General features: G+C 43.9%; 1 protein-coding gene across 2 annotated transcripts in view; it reads right to left on the reverse strand.

The window, feature by feature from the left end:
* Window positions 1-26,111, reverse strand: part of RBM20 (RNA binding motif protein 20) — a 106,709-nt gene that overhangs the window by 19,228 nt on the left and 61,370 nt on the right. For both annotated transcript variants that reach the window (XM_040607132.1, XM_040607131.1), the window contains exons 2-6: window positions 8,188-9,385; window positions 6,471-6,532; window positions 6,223-6,314; window positions 5,798-5,889; window positions 1,308-1,451 (exon numbers count right to left, since the gene is read on the reverse strand). In XM_040607132.1, the coding sequence (XP_040463066.1) occupies window positions 1,308-1,451; window positions 5,798-5,889; window positions 6,223-6,314; window positions 6,471-6,532; window positions 8,188-9,385 (1,588 nt within the window). The remainder of the gene's footprint in view (window positions 1-1,307; window positions 1,452-5,797; window positions 5,890-6,222; window positions 6,315-6,470; window positions 6,533-8,187; window positions 9,386-26,111) is intronic.

Below are 26,111 nucleotides of genomic sequence, written 5' to 3' on the forward strand. Positions count from 1 at the left end.
ACAAAGTATAAGAGAGAAAAAGGCAGCACAATAATTTTCATTTATAGTACGGAACTAGGTAGCTTTCCAGCTCTGGAGCTGAAATAGTAACACTCAGTCCATTCCTCAGCCTTCTTTTAACTGCAAATAATGGTTTCAATCCAGCTATTAAAGCCGATACACAACTTTAGAAGCCAGTTTAGTTAAAACCTAAATGTCTGGAATCTAATCTTGCTCAATATAAGATAGCATCACCTTTGCCTTGCTTCCTCACTGGTGCTTCTACACCATGGTCAGCTGCTGATGACAGGATGCAGAACTGCAACGTTGCAGCATGCACCAGTCCTGAGATTGTCATCTGTGTCTTGCAGAATTGCAAGAGAGCCAGATAAAAGCAGATCAGAGCATGAACAGCCAGAAAAAAGCTCCCCCCCCGCCCGCCCCCAAGTCTTAAAAACCCAAATGATATCAACTAGCACTTCTATTTACACAAAAATTGCATTAGAAGTGACTGCGGTTTAACTGGTTGAGGAATACCGCTCACAGCTGCGTAATGACTGCATTTTGAAACATTACAGTCTCAAAATTGCCCACTGGCTTGGATTCTACATCCACCTGTACTGTCTCATGCAGCTATGTGAGACAGTATTTTCAACTCTTCTCAGCCTACCACCACTGGTAGACTTCAGGTACCTTGAAGAAAGCCCTCTACTACAATCTGGTGCAGATTAAAAGGGAGGGAGGGAGGTGTCAGTGCCCCCTGTAAGGGGACAGCCTTTACAATGGTCACCCAGTGCAGCCATGGCATGGGGGCTCTGCCACCAGCCTGGAACTGTAATTACACCATTGCAGGATCTGCCTCTGCTGTAACAACAGTTCAGCAGCGTAGGACAGCCAAACCAGGCTAGAGTGCAAATCATTCTCCAAAACCCAGTTCAGCTCTACAAGTATGGGTAAGGAAGCAACAAAAACCTTCCAAACAGAACAAAAGAAGTCTGAAAGTAACCCTAACAAATGGCTGAGAGAAGAAGGCTAAGTTACTAACTTCTTTAAAAATTAATATTATTATTATTATTATTAAAAGTAAAGTTTTACAACATTTCATTGAGATTTCTGGGTTTTTTAACAAGAACTATGAGGCAGTAGTCATGGTCATGCCATCATCTCAAAAAAAAAAAAACGCCGCCGCCTTTTTTTTTTAAGGGCAGGCTTCCTTTATTTAAGTTTCTATTACAAAAAAAAGAGGTTTTCCCCAAAGACTCAGTCTTCATATCAGTATGTCTTTATGCCAATAGATGTCAATACCAGTGACCACAAATACACAGTACCTGATTAGTGGATTTCATGAGGATATAGTTGGTGACCTTCCCAAATGGGAGGCCCAGGTTAATGACATCATTCTCTGTGCAGCTTCCCTCGGGGAGGTTGCAGATGTGAACAACTCGACCCAGTGTAGATTTCCTTTGGGGAAACTGTGGAAAAAAACAACTCAAAACAATGTTTTTATCTTAGATACTCCATCCACTAGATAAGACCTTACATTTCTGGAAAAAAAATTAAATGTTCTGTTCTGTGTACCTGTTAAGGACAAATATTCTTTTTTTAAAACCTTGGGTTTTAACATCTTGGTTTAGAAATACAAATGCAAAGGGAAATGTTTAACTGCAGTGCAGCTTGCAATGGAGTCTCCATCCCTGGACATTAGAAAGTCCAGAGAGGATCTAGAGAAGAGATGCTCTCATTCAAACCGGATTAACGATACTGCTGCAGAAGCTAACTTTCCACCTCAAACATTATGGACTCCAGGGCTTCAGTTCCCAGGCATGTCACACCAGAGGGCTGGGCTGCCACAGACACAGGCCACTGCCCCTGTACTTTGCACCAGCAAGAGTTTGGAGGCCCCTCAGTGTTTGGAGACAGAGGGTGCCCCTGCCACGGGGGTCTCAGCCCCTCCTGATGAGCTCCCTGTGGGGCCACTACCCATCTGGTACACCAGCACAACCCCTGTGGCTCCTCTGCCAAGCCAGATGGGCTTTCCCAGCCTGTCTGCATCTCTTGGTCCCACTGGGGGCTCTGTGCCTTCCCCGCACATGAAGGCACCATGTTGCCATGTTATTGCTGAGTAAAAGGCCCTTAGCAGACAGTTTGCAAGCAACACGCAAAAGATTAGTATTTTCAAGTATTCCATAAACACCCATTTACATGGTGCTGGTGGTGCCTGGAAATGGAAACAGATGCTCACTGCAGTCCCTGCTGAATTTGTGGATGTTAGAAATCAGTTTAGGTGACTATAGAGGCATTCCGGACAGCAGGGGCTGAATTTAAACCCTCCTTTTTTGCCCTGGTGGAACAGACCAGGCCAGGGGTAAAAGTGACCTCATTTAACTTGTGAGATGACACACAGCTGTACCTCAGGTTGGAAAACCTGCTACTCTCCCCTCCCATTGCAACAACACACAGTAGAAGGGACTTCTCACCTCAGGGGGGGCATGGGGACCACTGGACAGGCAGAGGCAGAGCTCCTGAACTGGGCTGGCACAGGCACACAGCACCAGTGTGGTAATCACTTCCAAAGGGTGGAAGTCTATTTTGGAGTGCTGGGGCAGTTCCCAAAGAGCCGCCTGTCTCCCTGACATGGAAAGCAGGCTCTCTACTCCTTGTGCAAAGAGGCATCAGGGTATACTCAGAGAGGAACATAATTTACCCCAGCTAATGACACGCAAAACATTGCTCACACAGGATTAAGCCTTCCCGGACTACTTCCCTGTTTATGACCTCTGCTGTTGGGATTTTACTGAAGAAGTAACTCTACCTTCAGTTAAAATTGTTCCATTCAAGGGAAGATGCAAATCACATAGTCTTGTGGGATCAAGTTCACCAGAGCCATCACAAATGTTTGGCTTGTCATCAAGTTCACAAGTTACAGAGCTGATGTTATCTTATTTACACCTTCATCCCATTACTTTCCCTCCAGGCTTCACCACTTAACCATTTGTGTATTTTTGCTGCAGCAAGACCCTGTATTATATAGTGCTTTGCTATTCAGCTTGCATCTTACAGAGCCTGCCCAGGTGCGAAAGGCAAGCCAAAGACGTGCAAAAGTCCAGAAGTAAGATGTTTTCTCTAGCAGAAAAATAACAAAAGACCTGATCCTGAAAAAGATGAAGCAACTCAACTCCACTTGAACAGAAAAGGAAGTGATGGCTGCATGCAACTGGCAAGGCAGCATGTAGCACACAACAGAAGAATACAACTACAGCTAGCAGAGGAAAAGGAAACTTTCCTGACAGCAAATGCAGTCCCAGTGTAGGAACACCCCAGGTCACCTGGCACCTTCTGTTTGTTCTGTTTGATCTGTTAAGAGATGGTATGTTAAGAGTCTATGGGACTAGAAAGACTTAGCTGTTTCCTACCTAGACTCCAGAGCCCATGTTTGGACACGTGCTCAGCCGTATTAAATCAAACAACTCTAAGATGTTACCATCTCCCCACAATTGGCAATGGCTTAAATCAAAATGGTACGCTATAAATCTGCTGTAATTCATGATTAAGAATGGTCACATACTTGTACTAGAAGTCGACGGGCTGTACCAAGCAATAATTTTGTCAGCTGATTGAAGTTAAATTGGATCCATTCATTAAATAGAGCTGTAAATCACAGTCAGAAAAGGAACAGACACCTTCCATATCCACAGTCAGGAAGTTAGAGGAGCCGTTGTGTGTCAAGTGTTGAATGTAGTTTTCAATAAGACTGTAAGTTAACTTTGCAGCCAATGTCTACAGAGGTTTACCAAGGCAGCTGCACAACTACTACAAAAATAATTGGATGCACAGCAGCAAAATGCACCTCATACTGTTTGCCTATTATTTCACCAATCTAATTTGGTTATTTTTATTACAGCTTTTTTTTTTTACCTTTTTTTGTTGTTTTTTTTTTTGTTTCTTGCTCTTCAAAATCTTTATCCCTTTCTTGAGCTTCACCTGAATTTTGTCTAAATAAGAAACTGACAGTCCCATCCCTCCAGTGCTAATGGCTCTCCATGCCCGAGCAAAGACTTGTAGCACTATATTTGCCTTTTGAAGAGGGATAGAGTTATTTGCAGATGGAAAGCACAGAGCAAGCTCTCCCAGAAATCTGAACACTTTGTTTATGATTACATGCAGGGTCAAGTATAATCTCGCACTGCTCAGTTAAATGGCAGCAGCTTAGTTGAAAGTGAATACTACCGTGCAAAGGTGTAATAAATTATAAGCCACCTGGGTTGCAGAGTGAATGACAGCTGGCAAACTCTGTCTTAACACCTCTAATATAGCTCGCTGTCCACTCAGTGAGCTTCTGAAGAAAAAGAGGATTTACAGTGTCCAGCAAAATCAAAGTTATTGTTTCTTTTATCTCTCATAGTACTGCAGGTCATTCAGATGGAGGATTTCTGCAGGCAGCTTAAATGATAAATAGTGACAGATTCTAAGGAGAAACGATACTGGTATTAACAGTAATTTCATTTGTTGCGAGGTTGACAGACATGATGAAAAGGAACATTCCTCTGCACCCGCTGCTACTCCACCTCTGACCTTGGAGGCAGCTGTCATGAGCAGCTCTGCTCTTTGCTCCCCTGCGCACACAGTGTCTGTGACAGGCAGAAGCTCAAATCCCTCCAAATAACCTCCTGCACAGCAAAACCACGCAGTAGAAAATTGGTTGGATTAAACAAATCTGGGTGACGATTCTGTGAGCAATGCCTGAGGCGAACTGGAGTGCACAGGGACACAATTCAACCTGGCTTTCCAAAGTGCCTGAGACCAAATCAGGATATATACACAAAAGCTAACAAGGTGAAAACTTGGAACGCCTGGATTACTGCTGCTATTCCATGAACGCCCTAACATGAGTCCTTGATGTTTCTAGCTGTAATCATAGCTTTCCAATATATGTTAAGCTTCCTTTTAACTCCAACAACTTTGTATTTCCATTATGTATATGATTTGCTTTTATTTCCTTTTTTTCCCCCCTTTTTTTGTTTGTTTTTCCTTTTAAAATCTTCCTGCTTTGTCAGTGTAAGAACCACTTTTAATGCTATCCTTTTTTTCTGGTATTTTTTGATTATTGGGCTAGGAATTCAAGTGGGCATTAGAGCGATATAACTGGGGACCGGCGTTGAATGTGGGGGTGGTGGCACTTATAAACTTAAGTCATGGAAGCCTGTACACAAAAGCAAATTTGCTGAAAGGCTACCGGTGGCAGCAGATGATATAAATGGTACACTAAAATAAACTAAGAAAAATTTAGTACAATATAACGAATTGACCTGGGACCTCCAGGTGAGTAACAGCGAAGGTGCAGCCACTATCTTTGCCACTATTGCTATCTGGGAGAAGGACCCCAGCATGGGAGAGGCAGAAAGCAATTGCTACAAATAAATAAACAGAGAAAAGGAAGGCTGCTTGCTGGGATCAATACTCAGAGTAAGTAAAAAGTAATCCAAATATTCATTCCAAGCTGAAGCTGACTTCCCTGGGCTGAAAAGACTCAGAAAGCTGGGGGGAAATGTCAATGGGATATACACAAAACCATTTACCCTCCTCCCCAAATCCCTCTAACAAGCAAACAACTTTAAGCACTGAAAAAAAACCCTAGAATCAGGTTCTGATTTGGCCAAAATCAAAAGCATAAAAGCACTGTGGAGAAGTTGAAATAACAGAGTGAATAATCAGATTGTTGTCTAAAATGAAGCCTTCATAGTTTTAATTCCAGTAAGCAGAAGTGGCTTCAACAAGAATCTTGACAAGGAGATCAGTTTGCTTAGGTACTCACTCTTACCCCTGATGGAGGAGAAGAAAATGTAGGACCTGGCTGGCCAAAGGATCTTGCTGACGTAGTGATAAAAGATGCGCCGACATTTGGTGGATAATCTAAATAATGGATTATACACATTTCATGAAAATCTTGACTCATGTTAATTGCATTAGTGTGCTCAGTAAGCAATGCCCCATTTACATAATTCATTTCATAGTCTCTACACCAAATTATAGACTGTTTCATTGTACTGTGAAAACAAGCCATTGTTTGGAAGAATAATAAATTCATACTTTGAAAGGCACAGTACTGGCTCTTAGCTTTTCTGTGCACAACCTTGGAAACTCGCACTGCATGTAAAATGTCCACTTTTCCCCCAGAGAGTGACTTCACTTTCAATTAAAAAAAAAAAAAAAGTGTTTTTAACTATTGCACATACAACCATTCACCTTCGATACTAGATGGATTGAAAACTGCTGCATTATTTGGTGATAAATGCAATGTTCCATCTGCTGAGCTTAACACACACCGGACACCAATGCTGGAAAAGAAAGAAAAGAACTTTATGAACATGCATAAAGTGCCATAAATATTAAAGCTTAATTATTAGACAGTAAATACCCGGTGTAAAGCCACTGAAGTAAGGGATGGTCTGTTAGAAATTCAGTTGGAAGACTGTCTCTAAAATAATACTTACTTATCAGAAAAAGCCATACATTTTTGGATGTGAAGACTTCCCTTAATGTGCTGATCCCAGTCCTATGTTGAAACAAAGAGATTATGAGCATAGGAAATTCCTGAGACAAATTTACAAGAGATTGCTTCTCCATTCAGTTTACCTTATTCTAAAAACAATACTGAGACACTGAAGATCATGTTGTGCGATGCTGGAGCCAAGCACACTTTCATCCAATGCATTTACTGATTTGTTATTTGTAGGTAAAATTATCGTTTGCTTTACAAAAGGAGAGATTCTCTGTATTAGTTTTTAAATCCAGTATATTTCTATTAATTCAGTTACTTCACCCTAGCTGAAGAGCTCATCCTGCATATGCTGAGCACCCTCAGCTGCTGCAGTGTCCATAAAGAAGGTGCTCAGCACACAGGGCAGCCAGGGCAGCACTTATTCATTTCAATAGATTAGCAAAATCTGTGCAATCACATTTAGCTATTTAGACTTCTATGATCCAAATGAGGCAGTGTATTAAACACTGACGAACAGATGAACCAAAACTCGCTGTGATGACATTTCCCCTGCCCTTTTTAAATGGTAATGAAGAAAATAAATGCCCAGCATGCCCTAGATGGGGGCTGCCTCAGATCAGCCTTGTAGCTGCAGTAGCCACAGCAAATCCTTTTGCAAGCAGCTGCTCAAAGAGTAAAAGGGAAACATGAAAGAGCCAACGTATTCAAATATTCCAAAGCCCTGGGCCGTGTAAGTATCAGGGGCTATTTCATTTGCTGGACATCTTCCTTCCTATACACACGCTGTTGTAATGTTTTCGTCAGGCCACCATCAGCATGAAATCACATGCCTTTGTGGTTAGGTGCCAGTCCTGCGAGGCGATGGAAAAGATCGTGAGGACTTGTTGAGCAGGGCTCCCCAGGAGGCCAGAACAACCCCAGCCAGAGCCCACGAATGGCTGTGTGGCTCTGAAGGCCACGTAAGTGGCCTTCTTCAGACCTGACCTGTATAACATGACCTAGCACACAGGCTCTCTGGGCAACTGGGAAGCTGCTTCTCAAGGGTGGGGTTGGATTTGGAGCTCCCCTTGGCAGCATGAACAGAGAAGTGGGACCGTGGTCTGCACCACACGCGCTGAGCAGCTTCTTGCTTTCAGGACAAAGTTTCTGGGGACCCTGAGTTCTAAACTTTCCTTAGAGATTCTAGGAGGAGGAAGAGATTCCAACAGAGGAATTATTAAAATAGTTTTATCAAAATGCACTGTTTTGTTTAAGCAAACTGCTTCCACAAGGCTGTCACGGGAAGATGTTGGGATCAGAAATGCAAAGAGAAAGGGAGAGGCAGATGAAACTGCTGATGTGTGGTTACAATACTGGCTTGGAAAGCGGGGGATCGGCTTCAGGCTCCTCCTCCCCTCGCTTCGGGCCCATGAGATGAGCTGCGACCCCAGCTCAGACCTCACGTTTCTCACGCCAGCGCTGTAATCTCACCAACTTTCACAGCGAGATGCGGAACAAAACCAGATCTTGAAACCCCACTAATTGCCATGAAACAGATGGACGACACCCTATGCGAAAACTATGGCCCTTTGTTTCCGCTTCTCTCAGGGCACCTCGGTGGCAATGGATGCTGGTAGCAAGGGGTGGCAGGAGCCGGCAGGCAGATCAATCGCCAGGCAGCCTGTTCAGGGGTCCAAACCGTGCCCTGGGGGCGCCTTAAAACCGCTCACCTTCAGATCGAAGATCTTCTTGTCGCACAGGGTGCAGATGTGGGGGAAGTGGAGGGGTGCTGTGCCGCGGAGGTCGCCCAGCTGGTGCGGCGGCAGGGAGCGGGCGGGCAGGTCGGGCGCGCCGCCACTCCGCTCCTCTTTCTGCCTCATGCGAGGGCTGCTGAAGCTCTGCTTGCTGTGGTTGAGGCGGCCGAAGGCGGGAGGGGCAGCCGCGCTGAACTTTGTGTCAGGTGTCGGCTCTTCAGGGTTGTAGAGCTCGTTTCTTATTTCATACTGCTGCTGACTTGCTGACGACCACAGGCTGTCGCTGGGCACGAGGTCAGGCTTGTTTTGGCCGGGGAAATTAGGGATATTTTCCCACTGGTTGCTTGTACCGCTGCCATGCAAGACGGGGCCGGGATCTCCTTTCGGATGGGAGCCTGCGTGCGGGTCGCTGGGGAAGGCCCGCGGTGCCCCATGCTGTGCTGCCGCCACCGCCCCATAGGCCTCCTTGGGAAAGGCGCCCGCCGCCGCCTCGTGCTGCAGCGGGCCGGGAGCCCCGAAGTGACCCTCATAGCGCGGCCCTGCTGCCGAGGAGGCTGCGTGGGCCCCGCTGCCGTGGAAGCCATGCTGGCTGGGCTGCTCCCCCTCCGAGGCGTACGCCTGAGGGGTGGCGGCAGCGGTGTTTTGCTTGTTGTACTCATAAAAGCCCCCCGCAGCAGCTGCAGCAGCGGAGGTGGAGGCACCCACCTTGTTAAGACCCACCACCACGGGTTGCTGACTGGAGCCGGAAGCCATGACGCCTCCGAAGGGACTCATGACGATGGCGTTGGGAGTCTGGGCCTGGACGGGCCCCAGGCTGCCCCCCGGCGTGGCTAAGGCTGGGCTCTGGCCAGGAAAGGCAATGCCGCCGGAGGGGAACCCAGTGCCGGCGATGCCAGGTCCCTGCGGTGGCCCCGTGCTGTGGCCCTGCGGGGTGTTCATCACAGTGGGGTGCCTCAGCTGGTTGAAGAGCGGCTGGGACATGGCGACTTTGGAAAGCACCTGGTTGAGGACGGTGGCAGCGGCTGGGTTGTTGGTGACGGCGGTCTGAGCCAACTTCAGCCTGTGGAGCGTGAGCTGCGCCTGGAGCTGCGCCAGCTGCAGGCTCGCCGGCGAGGGGAGCAGGGGGCTCGGGGTGCCGACGGAGAACGGACTCTTCTCCAGAAGCTTGGCAGCGCTGCAAAGGATCAGAATCTGGGTTAGCCAAATTCATCCAACATCTACCCGTGCTCACCTCCCGCTAAAGCCTGGCATGGGATATACAGCTGCTTCCGGAGATTTAGCTTATCTAAACCCAGAGAATGCAAGGTGGTGATTGAGAACGTAGCCATAACATGTCATCTTCCCTTCCACATCTGCTGCTTTCAATCAAAAAGCTACTAGGGAGACAACTACACCAAAGGTCTCGCTTTAAAACCTCCATTGCATCCCTCATCAACATCTGGATCAGGCCTCTTCAGCTCATTTTAAGTACCTATAGGACTCACACCTCTAATGCAGACCAGAAAGAGAGGTGACACAAACCCTCCCACACCATCGCCAAATCTACAAGTTTTCCTCTTTGCTGCATTTCTTGCAATCCCCAGCCTTTCTGTTGAGACTTCACCGCTCCTGACTGATTTTGCAACGTCACCATGACTCCCTTTTCCCAGAGAGCAAGGGGATGTGAAGAAAAGGGCATCAAATGGGACTGTAAAGCCAGCCCTATAGATACTTCACACCTAGCACATCTGGCTGAACAAAGCAAGATGAAATGCACCACGTGTTTTAATTGTTTACAGTTCTCATTTAATTAACCTGCATGGCAGACCGTTCTGTAACAAAGTATATCGTTTCCCTGTTGTACAGATGCAAATATAGAGGAGGGGAAAAAAAAAGGGAATGACTTGCCAGAAGCTGGAGCAGCTACGAACAAAATGTCCTGAAGAGTTTTCACAGTTCATGGGAATGTAAGGCAAAATTTCTGCAGTGCCAGCTGGTGAAAATCAAGGTCTTTATACTTTCTAGAAATCAGAGGTGCATTAAGTGCTCTTCCTCAAGTCTTGTACATTAGATGAATAAATGATGACTAAATTGCCTGCCTGAATTCCAGAGTTGGGAAAATAGATTATATTTTCAGGCATATGGTGATAGCTGGCTTTGGAAGGCACCTTTGGGACATCTCACCAGTTCAGAGCACCACACAACACCACCAACAACCCTTCTTCCCCCCACCCCATCAAACCCTACAAACATAAACCAGAAAAAAAAAATCAAAATGGGTAAAGTCCAGCAAAGTTATAAGCAAAATGTCATAATGGAAAATATTAGGCAGCGCTAGCTTCCAGGCAGCTGCACTCATCCTGCTTCTACCAGCCCGCTGCTGTGCCCTTTCACGGTGCCCTCTGCATCATCTGTGGCAAAGCCAGCCTGGTCCACATGTAGGTACACCGTCCCATGGCCACGCTCCCTTCTGTATGTCATGCTGCTTACGCTTCGATATCATCAGACATTTTCACACCCCTAGAAGAAAAATGTTAGCCATCACTTTTTCCACCACCAGGAGCCTCTGCTCACAGACAGCACAGCTACGCAGCACATTACAAATGGCTGTTCATTCTGAAAATGAGAGCAGAAAGCACTCGAATAACAGGGATGTGGTCCAAAGCTCAATTAATTTATATTGTAAAAATGTATTGAGTTTCAATTTAGGCCTTTCAAAGCAGCAGGAGCTATGCATCAACCGCCACACAACCCTCACTGTTAATAATTGGCCAATTTGCTAAACTGCATGGATGAAGTTGTAGTTAATGATAAATGTCTTGTCAGCATGCTACATTTGAAAACCACAAATTAGGAAAACATCTGCTTAAATCCAAAGTATGACTAAGAGAAAATGAATGGGTTTCATATTTAACGTTTAACTTCCACTAGCAACTGCAAGGCACATCTGTCTCCCAAAATACAAAACGCCGTTTGGATGAGTGCATCATTATGTAATGACAAGACTCCCTGCCAGCACAAGCTGACACCAGTGAGCTTCAGAGCTGAGGTGCCTTTTGTTTTCCTGTGTGGTTTCCATCGCTGACTCTCTGACTTGCACTCATAGCACAGTTTGCTGTAAATTTGATTATGGATGAGAGTCAGGGTTCAAGTACAGTCAAAACAATATGGAAGCTGTCAGAAAACCCAGCCCGTGAGTCCCTGAGGACCCAGAAAAGCTACCGAGGAGCCCCGTGGGGTGCGAGGGGCTCAGCGAGCGGGGGATCCCGCACTGGCACGCATACTGTTGTCACTGCTGGGGAACATGGCACAAACTGTGCCCAGGCTGTGTTGTGCCACCAGCATCTGCAGCGTCCCAACTTCTGATGTGCTGTGTGGGACATGCTGCAGTCTTAACAACTGATTCATTTTATAGCTGGTTATACGTTCAGTACGCTAAGTAAGCTGTAAAACTCTTAAAAAGAGTTTTATAGAGCGTGCAAGTAAGAACAGCCTGGTGGTCTTAAAATAAAAAGAAAAGCCAGCAGCCAGAATATGAAGCTTTCAGGCTCAGGAGCCACAGATGACTCCTGTTCCCAGCAGTCCCATTCCACCGTGCGGCAAGCCTACATGGCAGCATGCATATCCCAACAGCTGCAGCTGCTTCCCAACTCTGGTGGCTACCTGCTGGATGTGGGCACGGGCTCCCTCTCTCCAGTGAACCCACCTCACTTGACACTGCCACAAGCCCTGAAGCTCCCTCAGCCCCTCCCTGTTTTGACCGGCTTTGGAGCACTGTCTCTGAGAAGCCCCCAGCACATCAGCAGTGCCCTGCCAGAGCAACCCCCGGCTGGGCATGCCCGGGGCGCTTGCTGCTCCCTGGCTCTGCAGCAAGGGCAGCAGCGCCCGGCACAGCTGCATGGTGGGCTCCTCTGGCCATCTCAGGCCAACAGCTTTCAAGCCCTGCTGTGGAGCCAGGCAGCACCCTGCTCCCTGTACCTGCCATCTCCATCCCTGGACTGCAAGTCAGCGGTGGGGAGGGCTGGGGGGCTGCAGGGAGCCTTACCTGCAGAAAAAACATGTAAGGAGAAGCTGCAGCCCCCAAGCCACTCACAAAGGGATGGAGTTAGTGAGAAGGGTCATTCCCACACACCAATAGGTTTGGGAATAGCCACAGCCTCCAAATCCATTTGCCTGTTAAGAATTTTCAGATTTCAGGGTGTTTCAGGTTGCAAGTTTTATCCTCCCACAGCAGAAACAGAATATTTTATCATCTAATCAAGGCAAAGAAGCAAGGGCATGTTTGTGGGTCAGTGGGAAAAGCAAATACACAGATGGGAGGTTGGAAGAAGAGCTGTGTATAAAGCATCTTTTAGAGTGACACCCACATTTAAGGATTTCTGTTCTGTTATGAAATACAGGACGTAAGAGACACATGGGACCAGCATGCACAGCTTTGAAAGTTCCTTTCCCTCTTTCTGTTCTAGAACCATAATATTTATATCTTTGGTAACATCATTTTGAAAATAATCCTGCTACAGATTTACTAAACCATTGGAAACTGCACATGCAAAGTGAAGATAGCACTCTGCTAAGGCATTTTGTGGGGGCCACTGACCACTCGTACACATACACCTCCCACCCCATTTCATCCTCAGGTTACCAAAACACAGCCCCCATCTGCTCGTGGGGGGTCTCTGCCACAAGATGAGTCAAAGCAGCTGAAGGAAGCTCTCATTCTCCATCAAGTGCCCAGGGAATTAGCCTGCGTCAGCCAAAGTTAGCTCTATCCCGTGCAAAACATTCCCAATTATAAAGTCAGTGATGTAAAAAGTAAACAGAAGTTGTCCTCTTTGTTTATTTATTTAACGTTAGTTGTACAGCAGGGCTATACCAGCAATCGCTTTGTACAACCAGGAGAGCCAGAAATGGTCTTGCTTTACTAAAATAATGACAGGCAGGAGCGCTGCCGTACAGTTTCCACAAAGAAATCCATAAACCAGGCAAGTTTTCACAGCTCTGGGAGGCAGGAGCTGAAGATGTGCGTCGACTACTGCAATACTCGCAATGAGATTGCAAACACTGGCAAGCTGTATTGCTAGAAATCAGTTCAGCCCATCTGCTACCCCTGTAATCTTTATTATGCTTTTAGCATCCAAGAACAGTGAGCAACACACAGTGGCAGAGGTGAAGTAATCTAGATGGCTGGATTATTTGAGTAATCCTGTCTACAGGAGCAATGAAAAGGCTGAACACAAAACACATCTATTAGAACAGACCGACAACCTAGAGCTTGATTTTCAAATGACAAAATTAAGGATTTTAAAGTGCTGCCCAGCACCTTTTAAAATTAAGAAATAACTAAAAAAAAGATCTGAACTAACAACTGCAACTTTTTATTTAGGAAGTATTCATACTCACAAATCTTTGAAATGCTGCTTCCCTCCCCTGTGACACATTTGCCTTTACACGTAATCACATCTACTTGTCAAAATCTTTAAAAGATAAATTTTTAATCTTTTTTGTTCCAAAATGCGCACATTTTTTCCCAAGCTGTCTGTATTACTGTGTTGATTTCAGAATTAAAATAGCCAAAAATATTAAGATATCCAAGTATCCTAGATGTGACTACTCTGCGTTAGGATAGTATTAGACCTGAGACTGTATTTGCAGTAGTACACTGCTCTTTCATCCATTAGAGCTGTTTCTAAATCAGTTTTTCTAACAGTTAGAAAACTTTTAGTTCAGAGCTCTTGAATACATCAAAGAGAACCATTTCCTAATTCTCCAAACACAAAATCAATTATAATCTGCTATGTGGAAGTGTGAACAGCCCTTCCCTGTAATGCATCATGTATTCAAAACACATGGGACTGCCTTCTCAAACTCCTCCAAAACAGTTGCCGCTGTACTAAAAGACAAATTAAAAAAGCCTTAAAAATAAACAAATTAATTGGTGTATGGATGGAGTTGCTAAGATATTTAGAGGTAAACCTAGTCTTCAAATAAAAATGCACCATTTGACAGTACTTCAGTGAGATTATGTTTGTATGTGACGACAGAATTCAGCTTCTTGAATTCAAGGGAACTGCAAAGCCACACTTCAAACACTGGTAGAAGTAAAGACAAAGTTCAGCAATCTCAATTATAGATATTCATTATTAGAATAATTTTTTAAATTGTATTTTATGCTATGCTATTTCGCTGACTCCATTAAGAATACAAAGTTTACGTTCATTTTTGCTTGCTGAATAAACGCAGCACTTTCATCAATAAAAAACTGGAGCACTGGCTAAAAAATGGACACAGGAACTTTTTCCTAAACTCTAGACTGCATCTGGCTGATACTAAATGACTGTTTACTTTCTCTTTAGCTCCACAAGTACACAAGAAATATTTTCTTTGGCTTTTATTAAAATTACTTTCTCGGTCAGAAAAGCTTGGAAAGTCTGCTGAATGGAGAAAACCCCTCCGCCCTTATAATTTAAGCTCCAAAATCATCTGCCACCAAACTTTTTTTTTTGCTGAGTTCTAGTTAGAAATGACAAAAAAGAAGAGATCATGTTTCACAGTAAGTTCAGCTAATGATGGGGAGCACTAAAAACCTTAAGCTACTTTAATACATTTATAAGCTGCAAGTAAAACCCTTCTTATTCCAAATAACGTTTTTTAAAGCTCTCCATTATACTATTGAGGGAGTAAAATACAACATCAGCCAATATATACATGTGCTTTGCCAAGTGAGTTTTGCATATGTTTGGCAATGCTAAACTCTATTATCTGGACAATCATCCAACCTAACAGTTAGCTGGAAGACGAAATGTAAAATGTTATCACAGAGCTGCTAAACTCAAGGTTTACAAAGCTAATAGGAGTTAAGTGCCTGCCTCCTACTGAGAGTCCTCTTCACTTATTTGAAACTTTCAGCCAAAACGTTCTCTGCATATAAACAAAGGCAGAGAAGTCAGGCAACTTCCACTGGGAAAGGGACACGATAAAGGGGCAAACACAGTCGCTGTGTCTTGGATAATGGTTGTCAGCAGAAAAATAAAATGGGAAGCAATCTTAGGAGGATGGTTAGACCAGCTCCTGAGGTGAGATCAAGCTGAACTCAGCCACTCCTGATATATTTATTTAATCTGCTCTTAGGAACCTTCTTTGGTGGAGATTTCACAACCTCCAGGGACAACTGATTGTTCAACAACCCTCAGTCTTATAAAGCTCCTCTTAAAGCCTGTGGTGGCTCTCTGCTGACAGCACAAACCAGTCTCCCCATGCACACCAAGAAGGGCTTCTCTTACCTTCCTGCAAGCTGCTATCCAATCTTCTCTACAACCATCCCAGCTCCTTTCGCTGCACGTTTTGTGCATTGCACTTGTTCATAACGCCCAGTGTGATTGCTTTGCTTCGTAACAGCACAGCCCCGCGGTCCCCTGTTACATCCAGCCCCTGTCCAGCCAAGAGGCGTTGGTTGGGAGTGTTCTCTGAAGCTCAGCTGGTCTGACTTCCCACACAGGAAAGGCTAGCTCAATCCTTTCTTCTTTGGACTGTCCAATGGATTTATCATATCACCTTTTCATATTGTCCTCATCAATGCTGCATCCAGGTTACGTCAGGTCCGGTTTGCCAGGGTTACTCTGGATTCCCATTCTGCCTCCAGAGCAATCATAAATCCTTTCCTCCTGGCGCTAGCTGCAAATTTAATGGGTGCTTTGTTCACCCAAATCATCAACAAAAGTGCCAAATAGACTAAAGATTGTTCCCAAGAAGGGAATCGCGATGCACCTTTCCATTTTCTCCCCGAACACCAGTAATTCAAGGACAACTTACCAACCTTGCAGCTCTGCTTTGTGTGCTGAAAAGACCATGCTATTTCCTCCTTGGTGGTCCCTTCTGCTAAAAAAAAGCAGCTGTCCTATTTGCAGTTGCAAGATAAAAAGGGTGGATCATCTCTGGTGAGACTGATTTCTTATAAACAATTCTTGCTTTATAGTTCTGGGAGAGCTGTTTGGAATTGTTTAAAATCTGATCTGGTTTCATTACAGCAACATTTGCTTCTGTTTGATTTAGCCGCTTTCAAATGCTGAATCCAGTGCCATAGACAACAGCCTGCACTTATGGCGCAAGAACACAAAACCAGGTACCACTGAAGTCCGCACTGGCCATCACACTTCCTCACCCCGTTATTCAGTATATATTTTACCCTGGAAATAGGTTTCTTATGTTGCATGGAACTCCAGATTGTATACTGGGCTTGTTTCTTTCTGCTTTCCCCCATGCAACAATAAATATTTAATTAGGCAAAGTTCAACTCCTTTCAAGTAAGGGACACAGTCCTGCAAAAGTACCACCTAAAGCCAAGGTTGTAAGTAATTTCCAGAAGTTGGAAAAGTTATTGCTTTGTTTCATGACATTTAAATCTTGTTCTGTTTTGATGATATGCCACAGTATGTCAGGGATGTATCTGAGGATTATTGTGCGCATACAAACACTGGTCTATACTTTAAATTTCAATAGGCAGCCATACAAATTCCCTTAGCTATATTGTAACCATCTATCTGCAACTGCTTCCCAAGGAAATGTAACTCTTTGTTCACTGAAATTAAAGAATTTCAAAACTGCATTTTTTAAAAAATAAAAATACTTTAAATGTATGCTAAAAACTGTCAGAAACAGCTATAGCACCAGATCAGTGCCCTCCGTAACATGTCGCAAAGGTCTAAGTTAGTAGAGAAATGGCATCACAGATTTATGGAGCTTCCAGGGCATGCTGTGCCCATCTGGCAGTGCCACGCTGCCCGTGCCTGCCTCCCCAGCACCCTTCCTGCAACAGCCCTTATCATCTAGGCTTCAAATACCCTTTACAGTGCAAAATACCCAGGCTGGACTATCCCTGCCAACCAGCATCCCAGCAGGGCTCCTGCAAGAAGGGGTGTTAGGGGTCCCCAGCCACGGACCGCATGCAGGGGACAGTGCCAGGGTGCTGTGCGGCCATGTCCCCAGCCCCCGTCTGCTCCTGCCCGGGCAGCGAACAGCACAGCCCTGGGGGCTTGCCTGGAGGCCGAGGGGCACAGGAGGCCTTTTGGGATGGGAAAAGGAGGAGAAAAGGTGGTGTGGACAGTGATGCAAATCCATAGGGTGAGGAGGGAGGCCAGGACAGAGATTAGCGCTGGCAGAGCCAGGTAACCCCAGGGGAGTGGGGCGAGCGACTCCAGCAAATGCACCGCTCCTTCGGGGACTGCGCCCGCTGCTGTGCCCCGTGCTTGCAGTGCTGCTCCCAGCCTCCCCTCAAAAATAAAAGAAATCTGGGGAGAATAAAGCTTATTATAACTTAAGAAAAAAAAAAAAAAAGAAAATACAGCCTTTAAAAAAAAAAAAAAACAAAAATGCCCCCCAAGTCAGAAACCTTTCAAAGGCTTTCTACATGAGCACATAGACAAATGCCCAACTGAAGAATAATCCTTGGCTTATAACACTAGAAAAGATATTACAGTAATATCTCGCCGTACCTTCTGCTAATGTGCTTTCTGCACGGTATTGTTAACCACTAAAAAAATAATAAGTTTGAGCATATCAATATCTCGCACAGCCTGGAGGCGCAGCCTTTTCCATTTGTGTGTCAAAAGTAGGAAGCATAATGTGGTAGGCAGGTAATTCCTCATTTGAATAAACCCTTTCTATTTCACAGTACTATAAGACAATAGAAAAGCCCTTTTACAAAGGTAATTCTTCAGTTTGTAGACAGGAAAATGACATGTAACTGTGGAAAGGGTAAAGTACTAAGAAGGATTTTTACTTCTAAGTAGCTTCATTTGTGCTCAAAGAAAGGATTGCCATTTGTGGAAAAAATGAAAAATATTAAACTCACCTTTTTTATCCTTTTGTTCTTAAATATTAGTCCCAATGATATATTTGAAAAGTTTAATGAAAAAGCACATTAGTAAACTAAGTCCCTAGGAGAACACTAGCCAGCATTCATAATGGCAACGGCACGGGCTACAGAAATGGTGCGCAAACCTTGAGCTCTTCTGTTTGCACCCGAGGTCAGCCGAAAAGCGGCAGCTGGTGACTAAAAGTCACCTGGGAGCATAACAATAATTTCATAATTTATCTATTATCACCACTTCCTCTAAAAGCTGTTTAAATGCTACGTCTTACTAACCACCATAGCACAGAATGCACAAGAAAAAACACTGGAATACCTTCTATCTAAAGTGGCCGATATCATTTACTTTCTCTTTATGGCTACTATTCTAAAGTAGGCAACATAAAGTTATAAATTAAAAAAACCAAAACCACACCCAACAACAAAGCTTCACTTATTTTTTTTAAATTTTTTTTAGAAAACCAGAACTTCTGCTGATTTCCTAACATATATATTAGATAACTATATACTTAAGCCTATTTTTCATTTTCCTTTTATGTATATTTTAAAAGCACATAAATGTTATAAATTCTGATTGTTTACATACCTACACGCATTAGCGGTATACCTAAATTATACATGAATCTTACAAAGCCCAGATCTAATTCAGCTGTTAGTGAAGTGTGCTCCAAAGACTTTCCTGATTTCACTGTAGCAAGAGCAATGCTTCTGTATCCTTTTTTGGTTATATTTAATTTAATCATAGAACATCAAAGAAGATTGCTCTCTTTTCATGATCTGTTTGAAATCAGCCTTTAATACTAGGTCATAATATTCATACTGCTACATGGAAGTAATACGCAGTGTATTTTAGCCTAGAAGCTTTCATTATCTATTTTGCAACGAATGTTGCTCACTTTTTTCTTTAATGCACCCCAATTTCTATGCTAAAGAAATTTTAATGTGAACCTTGCAAAATATATAGGAGGTTTTATTTATTTTTCTTATGTTAAAGTGCAACAGTTGGTATGAATCAGACCTGAGCGTGTTCCTTCTGGCTGAAAACAGCCTGTGCCAGAACTGCTGGAACTCTTTAGCTTTGAGAAGTTTAATTTATTGTCTTGAATAATAAACTGCCATTCAATCAACCTTGTGAAACAAAACATAAAACAGGTCGGTGCTTAAATCTTGAACAGGGACCAAAAGAGTTTTTCCACAAAGGAAATAAAATCTGGAGAGGCATTTTATATTAAATAACGCCAATTATTTTGCTCTACCTTTTTGTCTGCCTTCAGTATTAATTAGGAGTAAGTGACAGTGAATATGCTCCAAGCTCTGCATGGTAAAATTGATTAGTACACTAAGATGGAAAATAAGAATCAGTTTTTGATGAAAAATATTGGGTTTCAGAGCACTGCATGTGGCAGCTGTGAAGAAGGAAAAAGTGTGAAGATGTTAACCTGTCCACAACGCTCAGCTGGGCATTTGCCCAGTCCTGCTGACAAAACTGTCAATGCAGGCGGCCAGCCACTACGCTTTGGTTAAGCAGTGCGTTATTTCCTCTTAATTTTTACTTGCTGGTTTTGTCTGTTTTTACTGTACTGCACATGCTCTGCTCAGTAACTATAGTCTAGATGTCTAAGTAGTTTATACAACTAAGGACAAATAGGTGTTAATTCATTCTGCTGTTTGGCATAGTAGGTGTTACACCTTGTGTAACTGGCGTATCTTTCAATGTCAGAATGTTCTGGGACTCAGATTCAGTTTTCTGCATGAAAAGATGTCTAAGCAAGTTGTGACCACTATTGGTTGGTTGGTTGTTGTTTTTTTTTTAATGTAATTATTTTCTTTCAATTTTTTTTTTTATTTCCCAGGCTTTACTTCTAAAATTAAAAAGCTGTCTTGAGCTATAAAGTATCAGTTATTCAAAAAAATTCCCAAACACCCAAACCACCCCCTCACACACACCCACAAGCCCCCATTAATAATGTTGCTCTGATTCTTTCTCTTTTTTTATTCCAAGGAACTCTATTCACAGTCTAATGACAGCATTTCTAGATTCAACTGTCTTTGAAATATTTTGGTATCTTACCTTCTTTCACATTCTGCAAATAATTCTTTGCCCACTGGCTGTAAACAACATTAATCTAATTCTGCTTTGTGTCTACTCACAAAGACTATGAGGCTTATTACAGGGTGGTTAACCATGGCAAATCAATAGGATACAATTTGGCGTGGAATGTCTTTTAAAGTATAAGAGCCCTGGTATTACGAAAAGCTAAGCGCGCTAAGAAGCTACTGCACAAACCAGATCGTATCGTTAACTTGAAATCCCAGTTAGCTGTTACCGCCAGAGCTGCACACGCCTGCCTTTTCCCTTCGCTACGGAAAGAGCTGTGCTTTACAGATCGCTAAGGTACTCCGCTTGGCAGATTAGCGTCCCTCCTTGCTGGAGACAAGGGAGACAAGAGTTTCGGCGCGGCAGTGGGAGGACGCGGGTGACACGACATGATCTTACCTTCTTGCAACATATAGGGCTGCTGGGAGCAGCCAGCCGGTGCGGAGGAAGCGCGGCCAGGAGCCGATGTCAGCGTTGCGCACATGCCTCCTGGTAACATCCCGCTGACATTCTACCTGCTTTCTGTGCCCTGACTATTTACAAGCTTCCTTCCAGAAAGTCACAACCTTAGGAATGAAAAAAAAAACCCCACCCCACCCCAAATGGAAGACTGGAAGGCGGGTCACGTGGCTGCCAGGAGCCGGTCTTGTTGCATTACACGCAGCGAGTGTGGATGGCAAACAATATCGGTTGATGTTTATGCCATATGTTCTCGGTCTCTTCATGTATCGGCACCAAAATCCTGTTTCTGCACAGGGTAATGCCATGGGGTCCTACCAGGGAGAGGGTCACAGATTAATGAGGCAAACTGTGGCAAAAACACAGCACGCTAACGAAGACTGAGAGGGACTGACTTTTACAAAGCAAATCCTTGCTCTGGGAGGCAACAAACATTACCCAGCTAAAGTTTTAACCGTTTCTTAAAACATGCACTCAAATATGTTGTGGTTTAGCCCCTGAGCAATTTGTCCATGTTCAGATTTCTTCTAAGGACAGTTGAGGTTTTGAGGAAACACACTGTTGTTATTTGGGTTAATATTATAGCTCAGGTCAGCTATCTGCCTGCTCAGAAACAGTCAAGAGAAAGGAAATTCATTATTCAGCGCTAACCCATGTCCCAAATGGAAACGAGCGCTGACCTGCCCCCCAGGCTGTGCTGGGACTCCAAAGCAAGAGCAAGAGCAAAAGTAAAACCTTCCCATCCTTAACGCAGTATTTGATGACTTATCTCAGCAGGTCTCTTCACGTGTCTGATCCGTCCTTGTTAAACCAAAGCTTTTCAAGAACAAGTTTTGTACCTTTCTAAATGAAAATATTCTATGCTTTACATCTGGGTGGCAAAATTATGATCTTTCCTATATTTCACATTATTCAAAAATTAACATAGACATAAAAAATGCTATTTCCCAGTCCCTGCTGGGAAAACATTTTTTGTTAGAAAACATACCATAGTGTATACGTCAAGTAAGAAATAAACGAGCTGTTATCCTGTGTCCAAAGATCAAAATAAGCCAAATATTCCTATTTGTGCCTAGGGTACGTTAGCCCCTTCAGCCCATCAGACCACTCTCCTTACAGCTGTTTAGCTGGCCACTCCACTAACCTCCCGGGATACAGTACGCGCTTGATAAGCTTTCTTTTTGCAGTTAATAGCAGCAGTCTGGAAACGCCTGTATGTGACATGATCCTTTTATGGAGGATGCCGCTTCCAAAATTACTTTGCAGTAAGGGAAACGACAAACTAAATCAGCCTGTGAATATGTACCTCTTACCTTTTTAAAAAAATACATTATAATTCTGCGATACTTCACACTTGCTCAAAGTGGAGCCCAGAGGGGTCTCCATCCATGTTTTCTAATTTCTTTCTCGTCTTCTTTCTTCCTTCCTGTGCCATGTCAGAGCTCTCTCCCCACCTCTCCAAAGCAGAAAACTACTGTTGAAGTTTCTGGCTTTTCTCCATATAAAAAAGGCCTATCTTTAGGAGATGGCTAAGACTGTGACTGAAAGGGGAAAGGCGCCCAACAGGTGTTCCCTCACACATGCAACTCCCATCAGGAAACAGCGGAAAATTCAGGGGAAGGAGAAGGAATTAGTAAAACCTACGGGGCTTTTCTGCCGCCTGTCACATCTCCCCCCTGCACAGGCGCCCTCACGCTCTCCTCTGCATCTGCATTGCATTAACCAGGACGAAGAAACACAAACCAACTTTCACTCGAATCTGAACTCTCCATTTCACGTCACCCTCAGGACAATCACGTGAAACACATATGGCAAGTTCAGCCTGGGAACCGCGTCGGGACCTTTCCGGCCAGGAGCAGAGCTAATCCTCACCGCTGCCCGCATATGGCTTGTGACTGAGCGCTGCAGGTTCCTCCCTGCTTGCAGCTGCCGGCCCCTCGGCACGGGCAGGGCTGGCCAACTGGACTGTGTCAGCAGATGGATTTGCATTTTTTCCACCGAGTCAGAGCAGGCCAACAACGAAGGAAAGCAAGGCAAGTAACACATGCGATTTGATTTCAGAAAATGCTACCTAACACGCAGGCTGTACGCTCCCTGGTCTCTCTAGAGAGGAAAAAGATTCACTCGCTCAGCTCTACCGTTTTCCCTAACCTGCATTTTCATCTGTCGTCAGATACTCATGTTTCACTTCACACCCAGGGAAAGAAATTGCCCCAAAACAACAGCGTTCCAGGCAATCTGGCAAGTCTCATCCCTGTGGCATGTCCTTGCCTCATCTATCTGCTGAGATGGGGAAAAAAGAAAGAAAAAAGAAAGAAAGAAGGAAGAGAAAAAACCCACCAGACAGACACAAGCAGCTACTCCTTTCCCTGTCTCCCTCCCTCTGAGGAAAAACCTGCCGGTCAGAATAAGTCAGTTAACATTTGCTATGATGCACCTTTCCAGTCTTTTTGCTACCTTAATTAAAAGTGATTAAAATACATGTTACTTTTGAAAGTGAATACACTTCAGAGAGAAACAGTGAAGCCTCTCAGCTGGTTAAATTTCAGCTGGGAGCCTCTTCATTGTTTTCAGATAGGAACAATGTGCTAGTCTCAATACCCACCTTGCAGGCACATGCAAGGTCTCCCAACCGCCTGACACCTTTGCTAAGGTAATATGATGCTTCCAGGGGCTGGTAAGACTAGAAAGGCTCATTGGCAGTCTCTGGGTATTAGTGGAGGTAAGGAAAAAAAAATAAAAATCATTCAGACCACTTGTATCACACACCAAAAAAAAGCAAAGAAAGTAATGCAGCTGAGAGCAAATTTTAACTGAGCAGTTGGCACACGTGGAGAGAAATCGAGTCAAAGGCAGTAATATACCTGATGAGGAGCTGGAAGTCCTGCTTTTCAGGAAATTTTGCTCTCTAACACTCTGCTTGGGGGTTGTTTAGGCATGGCTTTCTAATTGAGAGTTCAGCCTTTTCACAGATGTTGCCTAGCATAATCTCTGGACTCTGATATCTCTTAACACATTTAAAAATATATTTTTATTACAGCAAGCCCCAAGAAAACAAACCAGATTCTGCCCCTATCTCCGGGGCTTCTGGATCACAGTATGCTGTTACAAAAAACACCAGTACATCATCTCAAAAACATCCTGAGAAGTCAGATGCATTGATGCAAGCCAAGCAGGGATGCGACAGATCAATTTGAATATTTAAACAGCAGAATTAAAAAAAGCATGGACAGAGATCTCCAGATATGGGAGCATCCCCACTTAGAGAAGATTATTAGATAAATGACATATCCTGGTGGCTGGATGAAACATGAGCCTGAAAATCTCCTGGCATAAACCACCATCTTCAGCATGGGGATTGGAAGAAGCTTATCTCCATATTCCACAAAAATGAGCTTTATAGTCATGCTTTCTATAATACCCTAAAACATGAGACACTGGCAGACAGATAGACTTGTGGTTGGATCTACTGTAAGAATTGATGTAACAATCTAAGTTCTTTAAAAGAAGTTTGCTACATCCATCTCAACTTTTATAATGACATATGCAATAAAACAGAAGTGTTCTTCCCTCAAGAAAGAAGAGATAAAGAAGCTTCCCTCAAGAAAGAAGAGATAAAGAAGCTGTCATCACAGTTCATGCAGAAAACTTCACATGTATTTTTTCTGATTTTATTCACAGCCAGTCACTCCTCCTGAACTCTCATCCTGCTCTGTATAGCAATATTCAAACAAACGATTAAAAAAAATCCAGCTACAATTCTTTTTGCAGCCACTATTACAGCCTGATTTTGCCTGGACAGCAAACCAGCTTCCTTACTGGGACTGGAATCAGTCAACTTCATCTACAGCTTCTTTGTGACAGACAGGAGAAGTAAATATCTGTCTTACATGTCTATATCTCAACTAATAAACAGAAATACTCCACAGAACTGTGATTCCAAAATTTTTGTGTGTCTACACATTGACATTTTTGGAGGACCACTAGCCAACTCATTCAAAGTTCGTAAGTACTTTTTAGCATAACAGCAAGAAACAGTGACAAACCTTACCATAGTCTTCCAGGATTATGGGTGCAGCTGCTGTTAGATAGTAAAACAGGCCTGTATCAGCATTTCTAACTTTTTTCTTAGTTGCTGAAGTGTCTGTAGAGAGTAAGGCTTCAGAGACTGGCAGCATCCAACCCAACTGCTGGTATAAACTATCTAGACTACAGCATAGCGCTGCTGCCAGGGTCAGGGTCACTCCTGCTCCCTGGCATCAAACCTGCTGGGATAAGCTGTAAAATCTGGTTTTGGGAGGGTCAAAGCACTCTCCGAGTACCACGGGATGAGATATCTGATACACCTACAGTCAGACTTGATCATTTAATGGTCCTTTCAAGCCCACAAAACCTCTGCTGAGCTGGGATATGAAGCAAGCCAACCTCCGAATGCCCAGAAGGAAGCGTGCAGGACTTGCTCGTGTGTCCACCGTCCACGCTTGTTCTATAGCTAGTTCAACTACTGCACAAAATCAAATGCTTTAACACAAGTATTTTAGCTCCATAGAAAATACAATTTAGAGAAAATAGTTCAATTTTAAACAGGACCAGTAAGTCCCCAGTTGCCTATGTGTGCACTGTGGGCTGAAGACCTTTCACTGCTGCCTGCACTAGTGCCAGCTGATTCCCATCTACAGGCAGAGGACAGTTACCTGCTTTAATGGTATTTTTCCTATTTTCTGTCATTTCTACTGGGTTTTGTATTTTCGTCCATAGTGAATGCAGTAGTTCATTATCACACAGGGAAACAATCTGGTGGATGGGACAGCAGCTGAAGATAGTGTAAGCGTTAAGCACAATTATAAAGAGACCTTAAGCAGTTTCCATAGGTGTCTTGTTTTTGGATTACCTGATTGGATTACCTGAAATCCTCCAGCACAACAGATCAGTCTTGAAGTCTCTCTCATCAGATTTAGTAAGTCTTCAGTTGGGTCTTCTGGCTGTAATCTGGCCTGTGGCCTCTGTGTCAGTCAGATGCTTTTACCCCTGATTTGACTATTGAAGGCAAAGCCTCCATTCACCATTGCAGTTTGGAAGAAAATGATAGACACAACAAACTCTGCTGCCCACTCCAGCATTAGCATACAGGTAACTTAAAGAGGGCTACCTAGATGTCATTGAGTAATTGATGTCCCTCAGTAATGAAGCATTTAGTTGGGTTTTGTCTCATTTGGCCATACATCCAGAAAAGAAGGACTGGTCAAGTAGGCTTTCACCAATACAGGCTGGCATTTATGGCAAGGCTTCTTGCCCTGCTCGGCTATTTTCACCTAATACAATGCACAGATTTTGTATGAATTAGAAGTATTGCAGAGCTACCATTAACTTGCAGCCCACTAAAGATGCATTAATTTTCTCCTCTAGGAATGAGTGTTGCTCAATACGCGGGGCTCCCACAGCCCAGCTCATCAGTAGCTTTGTTGGGAGCGTGCAGAGGTATGCAAAAAAGCATTTTCC

Source organism: Falco naumanni, chromosome 9 (assembly GCF_017639655.2).
Source record: "Falco naumanni isolate bFalNau1 chromosome 9, bFalNau1.pat, whole genome shotgun sequence".
In the NCBI taxonomy this organism is placed as follows: domain Eukaryota; kingdom Metazoa; phylum Chordata; class Aves; order Falconiformes; family Falconidae; genus Falco; species Falco naumanni.